Genomic DNA, 22,324 nt, shown 5'->3' on the forward strand with positions numbered 1-22,324 from the left:
TGGAGAGGCTGAGTCATCTTGCTGTTGGCTACCTACAAGGCTCTTTCTGTGAGGTTGGAGCCAACCGTAAATAGGCCTGTTAGGCCTTCTCAACTACTTTGAGCACAGACCTGCCTTTCTCTTCCCTGAAGGCAGTTTCTTAGTATTCATGAGTTTGGAAAACTCCCTACTTTCAGAGTGTCATAGTCTGACCTAGAAATGACCTGTGCATTCCCCACCCCTACCCCTAGACAGACAAACAGTTGCACTTAATTCTATGGAAAGTTGTATTTTCAGCTGTGGGGCAGTAATGGGGAGACTGGTTCTGAGAAAAGACTGAGGAAGATGTGGCCTTGAGTAACAGTTGCTACTCATTTATTGAGTGCTCAGAAGATCTGATGTTTGAGGATCTGCTTCTGTCCTCATATATCTCTGTGGTGGCTGTAACAGAGTGCAGAGTTAAACTTGCAAATAACTTTTGTTTCTTCCTCCTCTCCACATCCCCTCAGCTTTGGAGAAACCTGCTTCAAATGAACTTGTTGCATCTAGTTAGTGGGGTTATGATATCAAATCTGTGTTTCATAATGAACTTAACCTTTTCTCTCATCTCATGGTTGATGAATGGGTCAACACCTGTTTGGGCAATGGGTCAGCTTTGTGTTTAGGGATCTGAACTTTTGCCTTGGGTTGCCGAACAGTCTGAAGACAGATATTGATTGAGTCTGGGAGGAGTGTAAGTGTGGAGGAGGAGGAGGTGGAGGAAGGCAAAAGTGAACTATTTAGTACAGGTGTGGGAAACCTTTGGTCCTCTAGATGTTGCCGAATGACAACTCTTATAATCCCTGGCCATTGGCCATGCTTGCCAGCGCTGATGGCAGTTGTAGTTTAGAAACATCTGGAGAGCCAAATGTTCCCCACTCTTGAATTAGTACCATGGCTCCAACTGATCTAGATTAATCCCTGGATTTCTCAGTGGCAACCTCAAAAAGAGGACTGTTGTACTTGTTTGCAGTCTGCATGCAACTGCTGAGACTTGAAGGGAAAGGCTGTGTGTTAAGAGTACAAGGCCTGTTATCCTATGTCTGTGCCCTTAATCCTCTCAAACACAGTAAATAAAGCACAAGACACTTTCTTCTTTACAAAAATATCAGTAATCTGGTTCCTTTTCTATAGGAACCCTTACATGGGGCCAGGGTTCAGGAATACAATTTTAAAAAGTATAGATACCACAACATACTGCTCCACAACTTACAAAATGGAGATGCTATTATGGCTCTGAATTTAGAGATGAGCTAGGAGCCGGTGTGAAGTGACATATGTTGGTGTGGTTGGACTAGAAGATTGGCAATGCTAGACTTCCAGTGTTATTGGGAATTGTTAAGAACATTTTTCTCTTCCACAGCTGACAAAGGGTTACATCTTTTTGTAGCTGTTAACAGTTTTTCTTCTAATAATGCTAGCAAGTAGATGAATGCATTGGAAATAAGCTCTTGATGGATGTCTTAGTAATGGAGTTTGCTAGTGATGCCAGACCAGTAATGAATGATGGATGAGAAAAGTAAGTGATTGAAATCTTTATTTTTAAAATATGAGGACAGATAAAGTGCTCCTTTTGTAAGATTATGCATGCGCTGCTCCAAGCTGCAGCTTTTTAGTTGGGGGCAGTGACTGGTCCAGCACAACATTGCTGATTCTATTACATTGAAATACATTGGTATTTCCTGCAACGTACAACCAAACCACTGCACTATATGAATTACAAGTGGCTGGACTTCTGTGTTAGCACTCATCTGAAGGCATATTGGCTCATGAATTGGCGCATTTGCAGAAATTGCTGATATGATATCCTCTTTTGTTTAGGTCGATGACTGTAAGGTGAGTTGAAGATACCCCCCCAATAGGTGCTTTGTAATGTCGACTTTGGGTGATTTAGGCAGTTGTTCAGTGCTGAGCTGTGCCAGGCATCGGATTATCATTTGGTAGTATAGGAAGGTATGAGATGTGGCTTGGTGCCTTATCTAACAGTACTGGCATTGTGTAAACTTACATCTGGTCCTGAAACATGCCGCAAAGCTGCTACCATGAAAATTCTGAAATGTGAGAACAGATGGAGCGTTACTCTTCTGGCTTCCCTATCTCTAAATAGGCAGAAAATGGAGGGGTTGTCTTCCAAATGAAACATGGGATCCCTGATCCACTATTTCCATGGCTTGCCCTGCGTTTATCCCCAAGTCACTGATAAAGTCAAATTTTATTTTCTAAACCCACTTGTGCACACTTAAAATGTACTTGTTTTGCAGGATGTGGTTGCCAATAAACTGAAAGTATTTGAAGAAGAAAACAATACCCCCTCAATGTAAACTTTGGTTAGACTCTAGTCCTGTTGGACTCCTGTGGTGTGTCTTCCTCTTACCGCCTGGTTTGTCTCAAGACCACCGGCTCTGCTCTTGCTAAAAGGTTCTGGCACTTGGTTCCCCTGTTGATAATGCTAAGTGATGCCACATCTGATGAACTTGGTAAATTCCCTCTGACTTCTGGTGTAAGTTCATATTGAAAGAATCATGTGGCTTCAAGAGTGGAGATGGGGGTTGTGACTCGCTGGGTTTTATTTCTCCCTATTCAGTTGCTTTGAGGGTTTTTTCCCCCTCTCTCTGACAGCTCTGTTACAGTTGGACAGATACCATTTGCATTTCTCTAGCAGCTTGTCACTCTTGGCAGTTTTCCTTTTGGCTATTTTTTTCCAGTCCTGTTTCCTTCAATATGTGGTTGCTACAGCTAGTGAAGGGACATGGAAGATTGGGAGGGAATTGTATTATATAGATGAGATCATACAAGGAGGTATCTGTGAGGAACAATATTCTTTTGAGCCAGGACATCACCCAGAAAGATATTTTCCTTCTCCATATACAGCAAGGTTTTAATTAGTCAGGGGTTAAGCTTGACGATACAAAGACTTCTTAAAACCCAACTTGGTTAAATGCCCATCATGTTTTAAATGTTTGTAATATAACACACAGGCATATTTTATATATAAAACCACAAATTAAAAACATAATTAGCAAGAGACAGCACCTCCCATCTATGTTGGAGATCAATCCTAGTAGTATTTTATGTTGTTGAAAGTGATTCTCCCCCCCTTGAAAATACATGGAGAACGTACCACATTTTAATTTTCATATTATTCACATAAGGCACCAGTGTAAGAGCAGGGCCTCCAGGTGCCAGGCAGATTCTCATGGGAGCAGTTTCTGAGGTAATGTGTTCCCAAGCCATTTAGGGCACAGGTGGGTAGAGTTCAGATTGGTAGGATCTACTTTGCTTTTTACTAGGTTCAAGAGATAAAGAATGATGAGCCCAGGACTTTCTTTTGAAGACTAGAACTTCCACGCACAAAATCCAGCCCTGTTTATTTCCTCCCCAATTTTTTCAGCGACATAATTGGTGGTGGTGGTGGTAAATTATTTTGTTCTTAGCATTGGTCAACATTTGGGAGTCAGAAACATTTGTCCATAGTGTATGAAATAAATTATTATTACTACACCAACCCAAGCTCTATATAAAACTGTTTAAGAATAGATGGTGACTGTGATCTGAAGGGCTACTTCAGATGTGTCTCCCAGGGATCACCTGTACCCAGTAAAATGCATTTGTTTAATCCATGCCTTATTGCTCCCCTCCATTTAAAAAAGCCAACTGCCATGCAACATGGGACAGGATACTACCCTTAAGGAAATGGGGCCCTGAAGCTCCCTTAGGCCTGTAGAACTTGTTGCCCAGTTCTTTGGATCACAGGTCAATATTTGGTACAGCTCAGACTTAAGTTGTCCATTTGAAGAAAACTTTATGGAGTACCTTTGTTCTATTTTGACCTTTTGCTATGGTCACTTCCTCAGCATTTTCCCATCCATATAAATGGGTGTGGGTAGAAAGGAGAATGTTTTGTGACGAGAATACTCATCTCTATAGTGGATACTTGATCCAAAAAGCAGGGGGGGGGGGGAATAGTTTTTACCAAATTTCCAATTCTTACTGATAAGCAAGCCCTACAAATTAGCCAGCTGATTTTTCCTTCTACCTAGAAGTCATAGCTGGTATGGTGATCTGAAGTTAGGACATTGGGTTTTCAACAGGGGAGCCTTCCTTTAGATGTAAGAAGAGCCCGGCTGGATCAGACAAAGGCCTGTCTAGTTCAGCCTTCTATTTACACAGTAACCAATAAAATGCTCATGGGAAGCCCATAAGCAAGACATGCGTATGGTGAAATTTGTGGTGTGCAGTATATGTGTTCTTGTCGTGCATCGGATGCTGCTTTGAGCAGGTTGCTAGTTACCTCATTCAGCTCCAGTGTCCCACTATGCATATGAAATTATCAAAATGGTGAGTGTGTGGGCCAATCCACGATTTCATTGTGCATGAGTCATACTGATCACGGAATGATTAGTTAAAAGGTTGCTGGGAAAGTTCCCTTTCTTTCTTAATGTCTTCCTGGGATGTGCAAATCAGACACACAGTCCCCTTCTGCAGTATGATCAAGCATGCAGAGGCTATCTCTGGCTAATAAAGTGTTCCATTTCCTCTAGAGGACTCCCAAGATGCACTTGGTTCACCAAAAGGGCTTGCCGCAAAGCAGCCAGCATGACATCATTTAGGTCTTTGGCCCCCAGAAGTTCTGGCTCGCTAAGCATTCTATAGCATTTCAGTAATGGATCACTTTTGGCAGCCTGCCTAGAGAGAGAGAGAGAGGGAGAGAGCCTTCTACTGAGGCTGGAAAAGCCTGTATATCTTTGTTGCTTTCCCTTCTTTATGCTGCCTGTATTTCAAGCCTATTCTCATGAGACTTTAATCAGATTTGTGGAAACTACTTACAGGGGACTGATTTTATTTAAAGCTCAGAGTAGTTAAACAAAACCTGGGAAAGTAAGAGATTGCAATACAATACTGGAGGGTGGGGGAAAGAAAAGTGTGTGTGTGAGAGAGAAATCCACATCCATCTTGCAAAAGCGATAATTTTGACTTCCTACTTGGGGTTTTCGAAATGGTATCTTTGCTAGGATTGTAAAGGACTGGGGTGAAGCTGGACCAAATCTTCAGGGGTGCTCTTTTCCTTCAAATGGGAATTGATGCATCCCTAGTCTCGTGTGTGTGTGTGTGTGTGTGTGTGGTGCACACTCAGACATGAAATTCAGCAATATACAGCATGGAGCATCTGGTACCTGTTGCTAAGGGGTGCTTTGTATGTGATTCTGGCCACTGAAGGCAAAGAATGGAGAGCAGGAGAAGAAAAAGTTATAGAGAGGGACTTGATTGCAACATGACAAATGTTAAATGTGTAGGTGCAACAGAGAAAGGAGTGGAGGAGATGGGGGTAGCCTAGGAAATAGAATGGATGCTCTCCAGAAACAGAAGGTTGTGTGTACATTGGGGGGGGGAGATGTTTCAGGGATTTGTGGGCAAGGTAGCAAAAGTGGTTGAGCTGTTATTATAACTGAACTGGAATACCAGCCATAGAGAAGTATGTAACCAAGTGCAGTTTATAGGTCCCACTTCCAAGCAGATGGTGGTGCTTCTGCACATGGGAGTCACACCAGAATTGTTATTGCAGCTTCAGGGGGAGGAGAGCAAAAGGAAAGAATGAAATAAGCTGCAGGCTCCCAGTAGAGGTTCCATTTCTGTGACCTTGTCTGTGGTGGGAGTGACCTGCATAGGTAAGCTCAACCAGTAACAAAAGCTTTGAGATGGAATAAAGTTAACATTTAATATGTATTTTCACAAAATATACAGAGAAGCTTTATCAGAGAGAAACATGTTGGTATATGCTTCTGTTGGTCAGAATGCTGGTTAATAGTCCAGGATGAACTGTTGATGTTTCTTTGTTGCCATTGAGGCTAATAATTAGGAGATGGCTTCCTGATCATCAGGAACTTCCTTGCGACCATCAGGGCTTGGAGAGGGTGATTTCTTGTTAACTGAAGGGAGTGGATGACAGCTGTGTGTGCGTTTGGAGAGGAGGAGAAGCTGCTGTTTGTGGTTTGGAAGAGGTGGAGAGAGGAAAGTTTCTGGCAAGAGCTAGCAGAAAGTGGGGATAGCCTTGAGGATGGGCTGTCCATGTTTCTCTTTAGACCAGGGCTGGGGAACCTGTGGCCCTAAAGATTAGACTACAGTTCAAATCAGTCCTAGCCAACATGGCCAATGATTAGGGCTTATGGGAGTTTTAGTGCAACAGCATCTGGAGGGTTTGAGGCTGCCCATTACTGTCTTATGAATCTGTATTGCTGAGGCCCTTGCTTACTCTCAACTTATATTCTGCTTCTCTATATAAAATAAGGTGCCTTTTATAGTGTTTGTTTTAAGGTGCTCTCATGCCTGGGAAACCAAGCCTTGTGGCACTGGAACTTTTTATTTCTCAGGGATGTGAATTCATGGCACTGTGGGGAAAACTTTGTTGCCCCAGGTCAGTCCACCCCTAAATAGCTAGCAAGGCTGGGTAAAGTGGTTTCAGATTCTTAGACACAACAAATATTGGATGCAACATGCTCTTTTTCCCAAGAGGTGAGCAAACAGAGGAAAGCAGTGACAGCAGCAGAACCCCAGGAGGAGATATGGCTGTTGTTTGGCATGGCCAACAGCCAAGACTAACAGCCTGCGATCTCTAAATATTTACCAGTTTTCCCAGGGCAGTAAATTTTGCAAGTGGGTGGGAAATTAGCTAACTCTGAAGAACATTCACAGGGAGCATATTCCTGATGCTTTTAATCCCTGTCCGCTCTGTGCCACCATTGCACTCCGGCCTTTGGGATTGTAGTGTTGGTGATAAATTTACTTATGTCTGTGTGCAGGGACTGGAAGCCAAATTTAGATGATAATGAAGCGAGGCTTACTCTTGTCCCTTTCCAAGACTCGAATTTGTGGCTACAGACAATGTGTATGAAGGATATCAAACTGCTAGTCATAGATATTGATGAAAGCAGCTCCTTAGAAATGGGAATGATTAAGCGGTATAGAAATGTGTTAAACAGGCAAACAAACAGTTGTGAAACAACGTCAGATACATTAATTTTGCCCGCGTGAGGGTTCTTCATTGTGGGGCTTCATTTATCTTGAGCATCCATTAGGAAGATCAAGCCAAGATGTTTCCCAGCAGCACAACCCTGAAGGTTCCAGGGCAGCGTGGATGAAGCCTATAGCAGTGATTGTACAGTACTCCCTGCAGTTGCTGTTGAGCACCAGTTTTTAAAAAACGCAGTCCACGGTGAAGCCAGGAAGTGTTCCCCTAGCTGTTACAGATGTTATCACATAGCTGGCTCTTATTTGTTCTATTGCATCATCATACAGCCAAACTGGAAGCCCTGTTCACACAATTGTGCGCCAACTGTGCATTGACTGTAAAGTGGGGCTGTGCCTTTTAGCTCTGTCCCTGGGAGCACATCTGTTTTCCTGGAACAAAATTGCATTGTGTGCGGTTGCCTGGAAAGAAACAAGAAACCTGCAAGGTTCTGCTTGCTTTTAGAGGGGCTCCATGCAGCTGGCACACCTGCACAGCTGGGTGGCCTGATTGCGCAGAGCAGCTTCATGTGTGGAGCAGCTCATGCATTGAGAGTTCACTTACAGACTATTGTAGACAATGTACGGTTGTTTTAGGTAGCAGGGTTAAAAGTGTGGTCCTGGTCCTCAGTTAAAACACAGCAGCTCTACATGTGAGGAATGTGTGAATGACAGTTAATGCTTTCTGACCTCACTTGGGCTTCTTGTGGGTTAATTTTGAAAATCAAAGCTATGGGGATTACAGATAAATCTTTAAAAAGGGCAAGAAAGGTGAGTAAAAAGGACTTTCATTAAAGCGGCCCCTTTCAATACAAAAAAGGTTTGCATATAAATGATGCAAAGAAACCACCCCCAGCTACTGCCCTTTCTGAATAGCTGCCCAGACAATGATCATCTTCTAAGGATTAATTAAAGTATCTCTTTAATGGACTATGGAAGCATCTTAACAGCATTTTGATGTGATCTAAGTTCCCTAAAGTGTCTTTCTTCTTCCCCACAGGTATACATTATTAAAGTCACCTGGTCCAATGGCGCCACTGAAGCAATTTACCGACGGTACAGCAAGTTCTTTGACCTGCAGGTAAGATTATTGCTGTGTTTTTGCCGTATTCTGGGGTTCCTGTTCTGGAGGGCTATAACCTATTATCTGACCTACGTTTGGGATGGCGCAGAGTATTTTGGTCAGGTGAAAGTTTTACACTTTTACATGACAGCTGCCCTGAATGGATTATGAAGTCCTGTGGCTGGTTCGTCTCCTATGGTTTTGCATGCTTATTGAAAGTGCCAGCATTAATGTTGATCCATGTCACACCTTTCCTTCTTTCTGAGAACCACCCTCTTGGTTCCAGACATGCTGGGGCAGGATAGTATCATAGAATTGTAGAGTTGTAGGAGACCCCAGGGGTCATCAAGTCCAACCCCCTGCAATTCAGGAATCTCAGTTAAAGCATCCATGATGGCTATCCAACCTCTGCTGAAGAACCTCCAAGGAAGGAGAGTCTACAACCTCCCGAGTACAGAAGAGGGCGAGCTTTGGGGGTTTGGGGGCGTGTTCCCAAATGCAAGGAGGCTGCCAGATAACTAAAGTTAAGATCTTCCTCTTCAGAAATGCTTTTTAAAGACATGTTTTGATGTTCACTGCAGATATTGGACTTCAAAGTTTTACTGGAACCGGGTTATGTTTTATTGCTCCTGTTTCCTTTTTGTGTGTTTGAGTTTTATTTTTGACTGCTGCCTTTATTGGAGGTTTTACTTGGTATTATGGATTGATTTTAATGTTGCCAGCTGCTTTGAAAGTCAGTTTGGCCAAAAAGGAGATTAGACGTGTAGGAAATAAATGAGAGAAGCAGCAGCAAAGAAGCTACTTCACAACTTTGCCAGAGTTGCTCTGGGTCTTCCATGCTCAGCATGTGAATGTGGCCTTTAAAACTGCAACTGCTTTGTTGTGGAGGAGAACTTGCTTTCTCTGAAGCTTCATATAAACCCTAAGTTAAGCCCAAGTGCTTCTCGACTTGAGTTACATGGGTTGGGCATAAGATTCACGTGCAAGGTCACAACTGATGCATTTTGGCCTGCTCTTAAGGAAGCCTAGATGTAGTCTGGATTCCCTCAGTCTTTCCTTCATGCGTTCCATGGGCCTTCTGTGTCCAGTGGAGTCACTTGTGTCTAACAGTTAAGACAGGGATGGAGCTGTGTTTGATAAACAAGGAAGGTGGCTAGTAGACTTTGCCCCACTTGCCATGCAAGTAACACAAACCATTTGCTGTGAAGGTGTGGTGGATCTGTACAGTTGGGCAAAGGCTCACTTGTTTATTTTATCAGGATTTATCTTATTTTAATCCCTTGCCTGTTAGATTTTGACCTGAAAATTTGCCCCATTTGTCTTCAAGCTCCGGTTTAAATCTCATTTCTAAAAGTTGCAAGATGCTCATGTCTTCATAATGTATATGTGAATTTTGCACATTTGTCTTTTTCCTACATGTCTTAAAGTAGCTTTCAGTAAAAAAAAGGGGGGGGAGCCAGTTGTTTGGAAAGTGTTAGTTTTCATACCCACTACTGCTTCAGATGTTGCTTTGCTTCCTTGAATGGTTGTAGAATGAGGAATTAATTTTTTCCAAAATTGTGTTGAATTGGTGATGCTTTATTTCTGGTGCTTCAGAGTTTGGATATTAGCTTAATAGTGTCTAAATGTCTAGCATGCTGAATTAGGGTGTTTGTTGCTACCAAATGTTTCAGGCCATAGTCTGATGTGGTTACTTGGAACATGCAGAGTGCGTGTTTGGGGCCATCTTTTTAAGTGACATTTCATTTAGCTCCTGCTCATTGTGAATGGAATCCGTTTCTGGTAAACTGGTGGTCACAAAGTTTTTGTGAGTCTGGTGGGTTTTGTATCCAGGGGTTAGGATTCCTATTTTGATACAAGCCCCTTCATTCAGCTCCTTTCTCCAGTTTCTCCGTGAACAATGACCCTAATGAATTATTTTGCCAGTAATGCACACCATGGAATGTAGAAAGAGAATTAATTCATTGCACAGCATTGTTGGCAGCATAATGCATTGCAGGTTTCTGGAAAGAGAATACATTATATTACAGAGTTTTCTTGTTTTTCTGCAGCGCAAATGTGATAGCCAGTTCCAATTTTAATGCATAACTTTCTCTCTCTCTCCTACTTTTGCCCAGTGGTTCTGTTATTATCATATGTAGTAAGTTAATTTTCGAGGAGGGTGGTTCGGGTGCTGCTAAAGGTAGACAAAACCACAATGGAGGGTAGGGCTGGCCGATATCATCATTGCGGTATATCACCAGCAAAACATCGCGGTCTGGTGATATACCACAATGTTGAAAAACCAAGCTGCATTGGCCTCAGCCTGCGAGGCACCAGGTGAAATTGCCGCAGGTCTCACTGCGGGAGCTGAGGCGGTTTCACCCCAGTGCCTAGCAGGCTGGGACAACACAGCTTGTTTGTACGGCTCAGCTGGGGCATGGGAGGGCTCCTGAGCCTTAGGTGAGCCATTCCTGGCGTTTCCCCCTGCTTGCGTGGGAGCCAGTGCCAGGCTGGAGGATCCTTTAACTGCTCAGCTGAGGGGAATGGCAACTGCACATTCCTCAGCTGAGCAGTTTAAAGATGCAGAGGGAGGAACAAGCTGTATTGGCGCCTCGCCGATGCAGCTTTTTTGTCTCTCTGCGCAGTATGAGGGCAGAGTGGGATGGCAGCTTCACTTAGCGATACATATATCACTGGTGAAACCGCCACTGCTCCTGAGTCGCTCTGCTAGTAACGCTTGCCGGGGGAAGTCACTAGCAGAGGGACTCAGGAGCTGTGGTGGTTTCATCAGTGATATACCTCTGAGTGAAGCCAACATCGCGGTCTGCTCCTCATACTTGTCCTGGGCGATCTATTGATAAATCGCCTAGGCCTCATGGAAGGTCTGATTTGATCTGAAAGTTGGTGGCAAAAGCCACACAGAATATTCCTATCTAGTTCTGGACATAAGATGAAGAGTGTATTTTCCAAAGGGAGATGAGCCAAGGGCACTAGCTGTGCTTTATGAGCCAGAACACAAACTCTGCTGCATAGACAAGAGGAAAATCCCAAGTGAGCACCTGTTAAAATTGCTTCCATAGCCTCATGATCTGAATCTGGGCATTATAGCAAGTCGCAAACCTAAGGACTGGTTTATTGATCGAGTGCCTTGCAACAACTTTTTTTTTCACCTGGAGTCTGCAAAGGTAGTTCACAAAATTCATGAAATACAACTGTTCAGAGGGTAAAAATCTATTGGATGACTCAAGATCCTTTGAGACTGGGTGGAGGAGAGAAGGTGTACTTGCGAGATCTCAGCTTGGGAAGGTTCTTCATCAGCCATTTATTTTTGTTTACCTATATAATAGAACAGATAAGTGCTGCAATTGTTATCTGTGGTTTCTTCATTATGTTTGCTGTACTGTAATATGAATGGACCACCAGCAATTACATCACAGAGAGCACTTTCAGATCACTTAAACACAATTAAGTTTCAAAGGACTTGACTCATAGGCATTAGAGAGGCTAGTGTGTTAGACTAGGCATCAGGAGACCACGTTCAAATCCTCAATTATCATATTACAGGTAGGTAGCTATGTTGGTCTGCCGTAGTCAAAACAAAATAAAAAAAATTCTTCCAGTAGCGCCTTAGAGACTAACTTTGTTATTGGTGTGAGCTTTTGTGTATATGCACACTTCTTCAGATACACTGCAACAGAAGTCACCAGACCCTTATATATATTGAGAGGGTGGGGAGGGGTATTACTTAGAAGGGTGGTGGGAATGGGTGATTGGCTGATAAGGTGTGGTAAACCTGTTGATGACTGTTAATGACTGCAATTGGTCTTACAGGAAAAAGCAAGGGGTGAGATGGCTAAAAATAGCTTTATCACGTATAATGAGATAAGAATCCAATGACCAGGTCTTTTAAGGTTGGTAATAAGTTGCAATTCAGCAACTTCCCTTTCCAGTCTATTTCTGAAATTCTTTTGTAAAAAGACAGCTACTTTGAGATCTTGTATAGAATGTCCTGGGAGAGTGAAGTGTGGTGTAGTGGTTAAGAGCGGTAGACTCGTAATCTGGTGAACCGGGTTCGCGTCTCCGCTCCTCCACATACAGCTGCTGGGTGACCTTGGGCCAGTCACACTTCTCTGAAGTCTCTCAGCCCCACTCACCTCACAGAGTGTTTGTTGTGGGGGAGGAAGGGAAAGGAGAATGTTAGCCGCTTTGAGACTCCTTGGGGTAGTGATAAAGCAGGATATCAAATCCAAACTCCTCCTTCTCCTCCTCTTCTTCTTCTTCTGGTTTCTCTGTCTTGTCCTGATGTCAGTTACCATGCTGACTGAGTGACTTTGATCTAGTCACTATCTCTCAGCCTAACTTACCTCACATGGTTGTTCTTGTTGAAACAAAATGGGGTGGGGCAGTGAATGCTGCTTTGCAGTCACTGAAGACTTGATAAGTAGCTGAGATTGTAATCAGTGGCCTGAATGGAACAAACTTGCTGAATTGTACTCCAATTCCAATGGAAATCAAAATCATTTTTTTATGATACTTGTACTTTCATGAATCCTGTTTGCTCTGTATTTGCTCTTTTGGTTTCTGGCCTCTTTCTCCTTTTCATACCCCCCCCCCCCCCCAATTTCATACTGCCTTATACTAGTGAGCCATAATTTCTTGTTTTAGAAAAAAACATCTGGATCAACGTGTTGTAAATCCTGGACTTGCTATTCTCTCCTAGGTTGCTTCAGATGGAGGAATGGTTCTCATAGAACAGACCTTTTTCCTATTAGCTCATGTTGTGCTGTGCCAGGCGATACGATGTATGTGTCACCACCCTGGAAGCAAAGTGCTTTTGCCATCAAAATGGGGTTGGGCATTCAATGTGCCAAAGTTATTTTGGCCACTGATCCATTTGGCAGATATGGTGGAAACTTTATACATGGCATGAGAATAAATTGTAATGTGCACCAAGAGGCTGCCTCCCATTATGCTGCAGGTTTCCTTTGGTCATTCACTGCTTTGTTGTGAGTGGGGTTTTTATTTTACTTTTTTTGAAAAAGGAAAACCATCATGGATGTAGGTCTAGAGTATAAAATTTAATTTAATTCCATCTTCTTCACCTGCTACTAAAAATTGGTTAGAGAGCTCAGTTGCCCCCCATTTAGAGCTGCCAGCTTTATGTCCTGTCTACCATAACTGCTGCTAAATTTGGGAGTGCAGGTGGGGAACATTGATCTGATTCATAGTGGCTTTTCTTTTCCTTACTTGTATGAATTAGGGTGGTAGGATTGTTTCGTACTCTTACCTCCTTGTCCACACCTTGAGTTACATCCTGACAAGTAATCCATATTTCATGTGAGACTGTATAGACATGCCCTAACAGCTTAATGTTACCGTATTTTTTGCTCTATAAGACTCACTTTTTCCCTCCTAAAAAGTAAGGGGGAAAGTGTGTGCGTCTTATGGAGCAAATGCAGGCTGCGCAGCTATCCCAGAAGCCAGAACAGCAGGAGGGATTGCTGCTTTCACTGCACAGCGATCCCTCTTGCTGTTCTGGCTTCTGAGATTCAGAATATTTTTTTTCTTGTTTTCCTCCTCCAAAAACTAGGTGCGTCTTGTGGTCCGGTGCGTCTTATAGAGCGAAAAATACGGTACTTGTATAATATTCACTACAGCCATTGCTGTTGGTATACCACCTGAAATAACTAGAGGAAGGCCCCATAATTGATCCTTCTCTCTTTGACTGTAGGTGTGCGTCCCTTCCAGTGACCATAGTATTGACACTGGGGTGGGATGCAGTGAGATGTCTCTCCCTATCCTTATCTCTCTTACTTCCCACTGCACTATTTGGTATAAACTCCCATTTGACTCTGGTTGGGAGATGCTCTCAAGTCTGCCTTCACCTTTTGGGAAGGTTTATGAGCACAACTCACCTTTTTCTCATCTGTTTATACTGCCCCTCAGTTTAAATGCCAGGGATGATTTCCAGCAGTGTTAGCCTGCTTGTGGAATAGATTTACCCCACATTGTCCCCTTTTTATCCTCCCACCTGCCCCCACAGTGCCCTCACATACCAAAAACCTGCTCTGGAGAGTTGGGTGAACCCTCCAGAGCAGATGTGGGGGTCAAAACACTAAGCTTACCTCCCAACACAGCAGCAGCGGGACTAGTGGAGCAGTAAAACAGCCACGAATGTCTTTCTGGGAACCAGCATTCTTGCTTGTTTATGGTAACCATAGTTTGGCTATGAGGCCCCTGTGACCTCATTGTTTTCAGCATATAAACAAAATAATATAGCACACACACACCCCATGACAAAACAATAAAAAACCTTTCACACTGGATCTCTTGTAGACTCGACACTTGCTATTCTAGCCTAAGAGTTTACTGTTATCATTTTGATACAGTAGCTCAAATGCTTGATAGTCTACAATACTAATTATTTAAGTCATTACAAAAAAATCCCTTTGCAGCAGGGATATTATCTTGTGGTACTGGTAGCAGTACCTGTGCCTCATTTATAAATGCTGTTTTGTTACTTATTTATTCAGATTTTAAGAGGATGCATAAGGCTTAAAGGCAGTAGTGAAGTAGATGAACCCCAATATTAGTAATTTACTTCCCAGTATGGTAGCAGTGCAAGTTCTATAAAGCAAGTAATCTTCTAAATAAGAAATCTTAAAGGGGCAGGGGGTATAGTCATAAATATGCTTATTCCAGTCACTTTGGAGCTGCAGTATCTTAGAAATCTTTCCCCTGAATTCTCCCGAATACATAATAATGATGTATTACACACTAGTTGAAAGCTGGCTCCTTGGTCTTGATCCATTAATAGCTTTCCTGCATTGGCAGCTAGCAGAGAGCTCATTCTACCAAATGCTCTGGTGCCAAAGTAGCCCAGCCAGGTTTGGAATTGGCTTAAACAGACAGACACACTAACTATCTGCTGCTTGTATATACTGCTGTGAATGGTATCCCATCTGATTCTTACTTTTGGAAATTTACTTGAGAAATACCTCCATAAAAAAACTGTGCCAGGCTTGCTAAAGCAGCACTAAGCAATTTGCACATAAGAGAAACACATCAAAAGTACATAGCTTTGGGGAACTTCTTTTTAAATCCAAGATCATAACAGCTCAATTACTACTACTCAATTTACTACTACCTAAACTGAAGATTTAAAAGAAGCAGAGATCCAGCTTTCAACACATTACTGGGCATGGATTGTCTGTGTTTGCGTAAAATGTGTGGTGGGCAGTGCTTTTCCCCCCAGAGGGTACTCAAGGGTACACAGTACTGGCACCTCTTTGTTGTTGTTGTTAAAGTAAATGCCACACATCTGTAACAATTTCATGGTGAGCACCGGCAACTATATTCCCAGAAAAAAAGCACTGGTGGTAGACATGATGGTATGTGCGGGGGGAGGGGGATATAGAGTTATCGCCAACCAAGTCTTATTCAGAGTAGGCCCACTGAATGTCTACAACCCGTAGCCTTAGTCACTGGTACCCTTTTTGCATTCATAACAACATAAGCTTCAAAACCTTTTACATGTGAAAGCAGGTTCCTGTTCAGAAAACGGGAACACGTTGTTGTATAAGTGCACCAGCATTTGTAGGGCAAGCTTTTGGAAGAGGGAGAGCAGTTCAGTGGGCATGGGTGTGTATTATTTGTGCAAAAGACAGCTGAACCCTAGGGGTGCCCAAACCATTTGGAGAGGTAGGCTCAAAATGAACATGTTTATTGCCTTGGTTGGAGATAAATCAGCAGCAAAACACTTAGCATGCAGGCAGGACTCCAGAGCCCTAACATCTGCAGCAGCATCTTCCAAATGCTTGTGTGGACTGCCTGTTTGGACAAACCCACACAAAAACAAGTCTCTGCATCTTTTTAATGCTAACATGTCAGGGAGAAGTCTAGGTTAGGAGGTTCCTCGTTCCTTGTTTTTGTATGTAGATTTTTTTTATTTTATTTTTATGTGGACAGAAGTCAAAAAGTGCAATTTCCAAGTGCCAGGAAGCCCGTATTCATGAAAATTCTGAATATGTAGTTTTGGTTCCCAATTGTCCTTTAAAAGAAGATGCACCATAATGTCTCTCTCTGTGTGTGACTTCCTTGACGAAGTAGTCTTTTGTGTACATATCCAAGAGAAGACGGTGTCTGTCTGTTTGTTTGTTTCCCAATTCTGAGAGTGATGCGGTGGAAGCTCACCATCACCTAAGGTGGGTGTGCACTGGAAAAAATACTTATTTTGAAACATGTGCTGTGAACCTGAAGATAGGGCAACTTTTTTAAAAATAGGCTTTTGGCTTTCAAGAGTGAGATAGTATTTCCTCTCCTCCTTCACTCTCTGGGGGTGTGATGTATGATATATTTGCATATAGAAGCCCTTCAGATCTACACTGCTACAGTAAAATTTAATTGTCCCTCCCTGGTTCTAAGTTGAAGAAGCCTGAAGTGTGAGCTAATGTTTTAAAACCCCACAGCCACTTAATTAAAAGCTACAGCAAAGAAGTCCAGCTAGTCTACTGCTAGTGGAGTCTGGCAGCAAAAACCTGTCTCATGTTCTATAGTTGCTGTGTCAGACCATGGTAAGAGACACCAATATCACATCATCCCTTACCTACTAGAGGTCCATTAACCATGGGCAGGGATTGGCTGGGTCTGGAGGTGTAGCTTGGTTTATTTGACTTAATTTCCAAAGAGTCTGTCTCTCTTCTCACCACAGTCTGGTTCAAAAACTGTGGCTGAACCATATGCTGTTATGCTACAATTTGTGCTTGAGGGCGGCTACCTGGTTGTATTCTAAATGCCACTTGCAAAAGGGACTATGGTTTTAAAAATAAATCTGAGATTCTTTGCTGACTTTATTGACTAATCAGATCAATTATCCTTCTCAAAAACTAAGCAGAGTAAACAAAACAGGCTAGAGGTACTGAAACAAAAACAAAATGCAAGGAAGAGAAACTACTTATCAAACATAACAGAGCACATAAACAAAACAGTATATACAACTGAAACTACTTTTTGTTATATGTAACTTTGCATTCTTAAGCAAATATTTTCAGAATAATGTGTCAAAGAAGAAAATGGTCAATAACCTTAAACACAAATTACAGAAATAGCAATGGCAAGCTAAAAAGTTTTGCTTACGTTTTTAAAAGGTGCCACGTTATGCACACCCTTTTAAAAAATGTAGCACCAGCAATGTTTATTGTTTTGTTTGATATAATGGTCTTTTATATTTGTCAATTTTGTTCAGTTCCAAAACACAGTGAGTTACATTAAACATTAACATTACTGGGAATTACGGTAGTTTCTTCTTCTTTTCATGCCTTATCTTTATCAGCTGTCAAATGAAAAGTTTGATTTGGTTTTGGCCCTGTGCACATGTGTGAATAGTGACCTGTTGAAACAAGTTCTATTCTACAGCACCTATTTTAGTAGCAAGCTCAATTCTTTTGTGTGCACAGGGATGGAAGGACAATAGAAGTAGCTGCTGCATTTCATTTTCTTAGCTCACCTGTTCTGTGAGAGTAAATAGCACAGAGATACTTATTACAGTTGTTTCAAGGGAAGAATAATAATAATAATAATAATAATAATAATAATATTATTATTATTTATTATTATTTGTACCCCGCCCATCTGGCTGGGTTTCCCCAGCCACTCTGGGCGGCTTCCACAAAGACCAAAAATAAACTAAGATCTCACATTAAAAACTTCCCTGAACAGGGCTGCCTTCAGATGTCTTCTGAATGTCAGGTAGTTGTTTATCTCTTTGACATCTGATGGGAGGGCGTTCCACAGGGCGGGCGCCACTACTGAGAAGGCCCTCTGCCTGGTTCCCTGTAGCTTTGCTTCTCGCAATGAGGGAACTGCTAGAAGGCCCTCGGCGCTGGACCTCAGCGTCCGGGCAGAACAATGGGGGTAGAGACGCTCCTTCAGGTATACTGGGCCGAGGCCGTTTAGGGCTTTAAAGGTCAACACCAACACTTTGAATTGTGCTTGGAAACGTACTGGGAGCCAATGTAGGTCTTTCAAGACCGGTGTTATGTGGTCTCAGCAGCTGCCCCCAGTCACCAGTCTAGCTGCCGCATTCTGGATTAGTTGTAGTTTCTGGGTCACCTTCAAAGGTAGCAATAAAAAACTTTTTTAATGATCTCAGTGGGTATATTAAGCATGGGAACCTTGGAAGGAAGTGATCATGTCCTCCTTGGTTTAATGATTCAGAGGCAAGGGAAATCTGAGTGTAGTTGGACATGTACTCTGGACTTTAAGAAGGCTGATTTCAAAAAGCTTACGGAGGTGCTGGGTGAGATCACATGGTCAGAAATATTCAAAGAGAAGGGAATCCAAGGTAGATGGGAGTTTTTTTAAGGTGACATATTGAAGGCAAAATGCAGACTATTCCAACAAGAAAGAATATGGGAGGACTCTAAAGAATCAGTGTGGCTTCATAAAAAAAACCCCTCTCTTTTTTGGAGGTTTTTAAGCAGAGGTTGGATGGCCATTTGTCATGTACGATCTAGTTGAGATTACTACATTGCAGGGGGTTGGACTAGATGACCCTCAGTGTCCCTTCCAACTCTACAATTCTATGATTCAGTGTCTAAATAAAAGGAGTATAAATATCTCTCTTTAGCTTCCATGACATGTCTGATGACTGGATCTATATGGAGTGAAAAATGTGAAGCTTTCAGGGAAATTATTAATTGCCTCATGCACTCTGCAGTGCTCATTTTTTGCTGATCCTAGCAACCCATTTATTCTGTGCACTGATGCCAGAATTGAAGTTTTGTGTGGTGTGTCATGTGGGTACAGCGCTGTGCCAAGAACTTGAAAGAAGGAAAAAGACACACAGCTTTTGTTAGCCAAGGACTTACTGTTAGTGAAATCGGTTCTACCATACCCAAACGGGAATCTTTAACCAATTAATGGGCCTTTTTTTGTAAAAGTTTAAAGTCTGTTTGGTGCACCTAAGGGAATTACTCTGAATGCGTGAAGATCACTAGAAATGTGTGACCTGTGCACAGTGGAAGATAATACTATTATATTTACACAAATATTACAAAATATTTGAGATGAGCAATATTCTCCCTGTATTTTTTCTTAGCATGGCAGACCATTGGAGGTGTAAAATCAAACTAAGGCTTCCCTGTGAAGGGGTGTGTTTGATGTTTGCAGGTGAAAAGAACCTGTGGCGGACTGAATGCTAGGGCAACAAAACAAAGCTCCTGTCTTTTCTCTGTGAAGTGTGAGTAGCTACTATGGCCTGAGAGCCAGGGGATGTTGTGAGACCTTACACAGAAAGGTGGTTTTGTTCTGAATACAGTTCATTTACAAAGTGGATAATCTAAAAGAAATAGACTGTAACAGAGATTACCTTTTGCTAACAAGCTCCTATAATGTTGTAGATTGATCTCCACTAAGCTCATGAAGGGGATGCAGAGGGGAAACCTCTCTCTCTCTCTCTCTCTCTCTCTCTCTCTCTCTCTCTCTCACACACACACACACACACACACACAATCTCACTCTCTGTGTGTCCTGTGGCAGAACAGAAAACCTGAAATTGTACTTCAAGTTTGATGTGATGAACAAACAAACAAACACACACACATGCAAAATCTACCACACTAATGATAACTTATGTTGGAAATGTAAAGAGAAAGAAGGCACTTTTTTTCATATGTGGTGGACGTGTCCCAAGGTTGAAGACTTCTGGGAAAAGATTTATAATGAATTAAGAAAAATGTTGAAAAATGCATTTATTAATAAACCAGAAGCCTTTCTACTTGGAATAACAGGACCAAAATTGCTCAAGAAGGATGTTAGACTGTTTTTGTATGCCACTACAGCAGCAAGACTTTTATTAGCCAAAAAATGGAAATTGCAAGAAATACTGACAATAGAAGAACGGCAGATGAAGATGATGGACTTTTCGGAGCTGGCTGACCTGACTGGAAGAATTCGCGACCAGAAAGAGGAGGAAACACAAGAAGACTGGAAGAAATTTAAAAAATATTTAGTGAGATACTGTAATATAAGATAATTAGGAAATCCCTAGATGTAACAGATTAGCCTAATCTCTGACAATTGGCATTGCTAGCCGGGGAGGATGGGAGTTGGAAGTCAAACATCTGAAGACCAGAGGTCCTCCATCCCTGCTGTAATTGAGCCTCTAAGAATCAGTGTAATAATTAGAAAATGAGGAAGGAATGGTAATTTGACAGAGGTGGGGTGGTGAGACAATAAAAAATTGGTTCACTTGTGCATGTTTTATCACTTTGAGGACTGCAATGAGAACTTTGCTCATTCACGGACACATCACAGATCAAATACCACAGTAGTCACACAGTGTTTTATATTGCGGTCTGTTTACAAATTCAGCTGTGAGTCATATGTTATTGAACAATCACATACTAACATGCACGTGTGAAACGGCCCCCCCAAAATTTATTGGCAGGAACTAGTGTTGAGGAATAAACTTCCAGGATAAAAGCAGTCTATATGCCTAAGAAGTTGACTAGTTCTGGAAATCTCATTTGTTTGGGTTCTGCTCAACTGAACAGGGACACAGTTGAAGAAGTGCAGAATTTTCTAGTTTAGGTATTTGTGACTATAGGGCTCAGCCTTGTGAGAAAAGGTTCATTGATTATAGTAGGATTGTGGAAAGGAAGCATGTGAGACTGGAAGACTATTTATCTTCTTTGTTTCATTGTCATTCTGTCACAAAATTTTTCTTCCAGAGAGAGTAATTTACCCATGGTAGTCTGCTGTGATTAATTATGCAGGGCATATTGATTATTTTTCCTGTGTATTATGTTTTAAATGCCTGGTAACTGCCCCGTTTTGTGTTTGCATTTGTTACCCATTCTATAGACTTCAACTCGCATGCTCATTTGTAGCTGGAAGGTGTTCCAGACACTGCATGTTGATTAGAAGAGCTTTCCTTTTTGCAGGTATAGAAGGGGACATGTTGTACACAGCTGAAATCAGATCTCTGTATCAGGGGTCGGCAACCTAAGGCCCATGGGCCACAAGCGGCTCACGGGGGTCGTTTAACCGGCCCACGAGCCACCCTGGAACCAAGCCGCTCACTCGGCAAGTCCCCGCGCACTGCACTAAACCGGCACAGCATGGCGCGGGGACTCACTTCCACGGCGCCGGAAATCGCATCTGTGCAGACGCTGGAAATCGTGTCTGCGCAAATGTAGAAATCGTGGGCGCACGGGCTCCGGCCCACGGAGGGATCTCTGCTGGAGTGAAGCAGCCCAGGCGAGGTAAACCTTGCCAACCCCTGCTCTATATCCAGAGCCAGTGTGGTGTAGTGGTTAAGAGCGGTAGATTTGTAATCTGGTGAACCGGGTTCGCATCTCCGCTCCTCCACACGCAGCTGCTGGGTGAGCTTGGGCCAGTCACACTTCTCTGAAGTCTCTCAGCCCCACTCACCTCACAGAGTGTTTGTTGTGGGGGAGGAAGGGAAAGGAAAATGTTAGCCGCTTTGAGACTCCTTCGGGTAGCGATAAAGCGGGATATCAAATCCAAACTCTTCTTCTTCTTCTTCTTCTTCTTCTTCTTCTTCTTAGCATTGACCTGTCCTCATGGATCTTGTTTGTCCACTAGTCCTCACACTTGTTTTAATTGAAATTCATGTTTCTTTCTGGAGAAAAAATTGTAACAACTTGAGATACTGGGACAAAGCAACAAACATATATTTACATACACATTCCTTTTGGTTTAACATGTTGTTTTAAGGGCTTTCCATGTTCACTCAGGTGGTCTGTGGCACGTCTGTAAAAATAGGATCCACCTTGGGTCTGCTTTCATGTCCTACTTGTGGGCTTTCCAGAGGCATCTGGCTGGTCACTGCTGGGCTTTGACCTGATCCAGCAAGGCTCTTCTTACCTTGCTGGTCACTTCCATGATCGCTGCACCCACATAGGAATTGTTCTAACCATGTTAGATAGCTCGACAAGAAGGAACTGCACAGAAGCGTTTTCTGGCGGTTTTAGCTGCTTTTCATGAGCCTGCTCTTAGAGTTGGATAACATGCGTGAGTTATGAACTGCAACAGGTAGAATAGGATGTGAGTACCAAGGGTTATAATTGGAGGTACATGCCTTTTTATTTCATTTGCTTGGACCCTAACACAGTCCATGTGCTCTCTCCCTGGGTTCAGGTGCTTTTTTTGTTCAGGAAGTAGAGTACTATATTGGGGTGGGTACCAATTAGAAACAAGTAGCGTGTTATTTTGTGTTTTCAGATATAATTATTA

At 42.5% G+C, this 22,324-nt stretch overlaps 1 protein-coding gene across 4 annotated transcripts in view; it reads left to right on the forward strand.

Annotated features, from left to right (window-relative positions):
• SH3PXD2B (SH3 and PX domains 2B) overlaps positions 1 to 22,324 on the forward strand; it is a 102,057-nt gene that overhangs the window by 12,977 nt on the left and 66,756 nt on the right. For all 4 annotated transcript variants that reach the window (XM_080997120.1, XM_080997121.1, XM_080997119.1 and 1 more), the window contains exon 2: positions 8,021 to 8,101. Coding sequence is in view for 2 of the 4 variants with exons in the window: in XM_080997119.1 (XP_080853245.1) it covers positions 8,021 to 8,101 (81 nt within the window). In the remaining 2 variants the exon portion in view is untranslated. The remainder of the gene's footprint in view (positions 1 to 8,020; positions 8,102 to 22,324) is intronic.

This window comes from Podarcis pityusensis (assembly GCF_964106645.2).
Source record: "Podarcis pityusensis genome assembly, chromosome: 2".
Classification (NCBI taxonomy): domain Eukaryota; kingdom Metazoa; phylum Chordata; class Lepidosauria; order Squamata; family Lacertidae; genus Podarcis; species Podarcis pityusensis.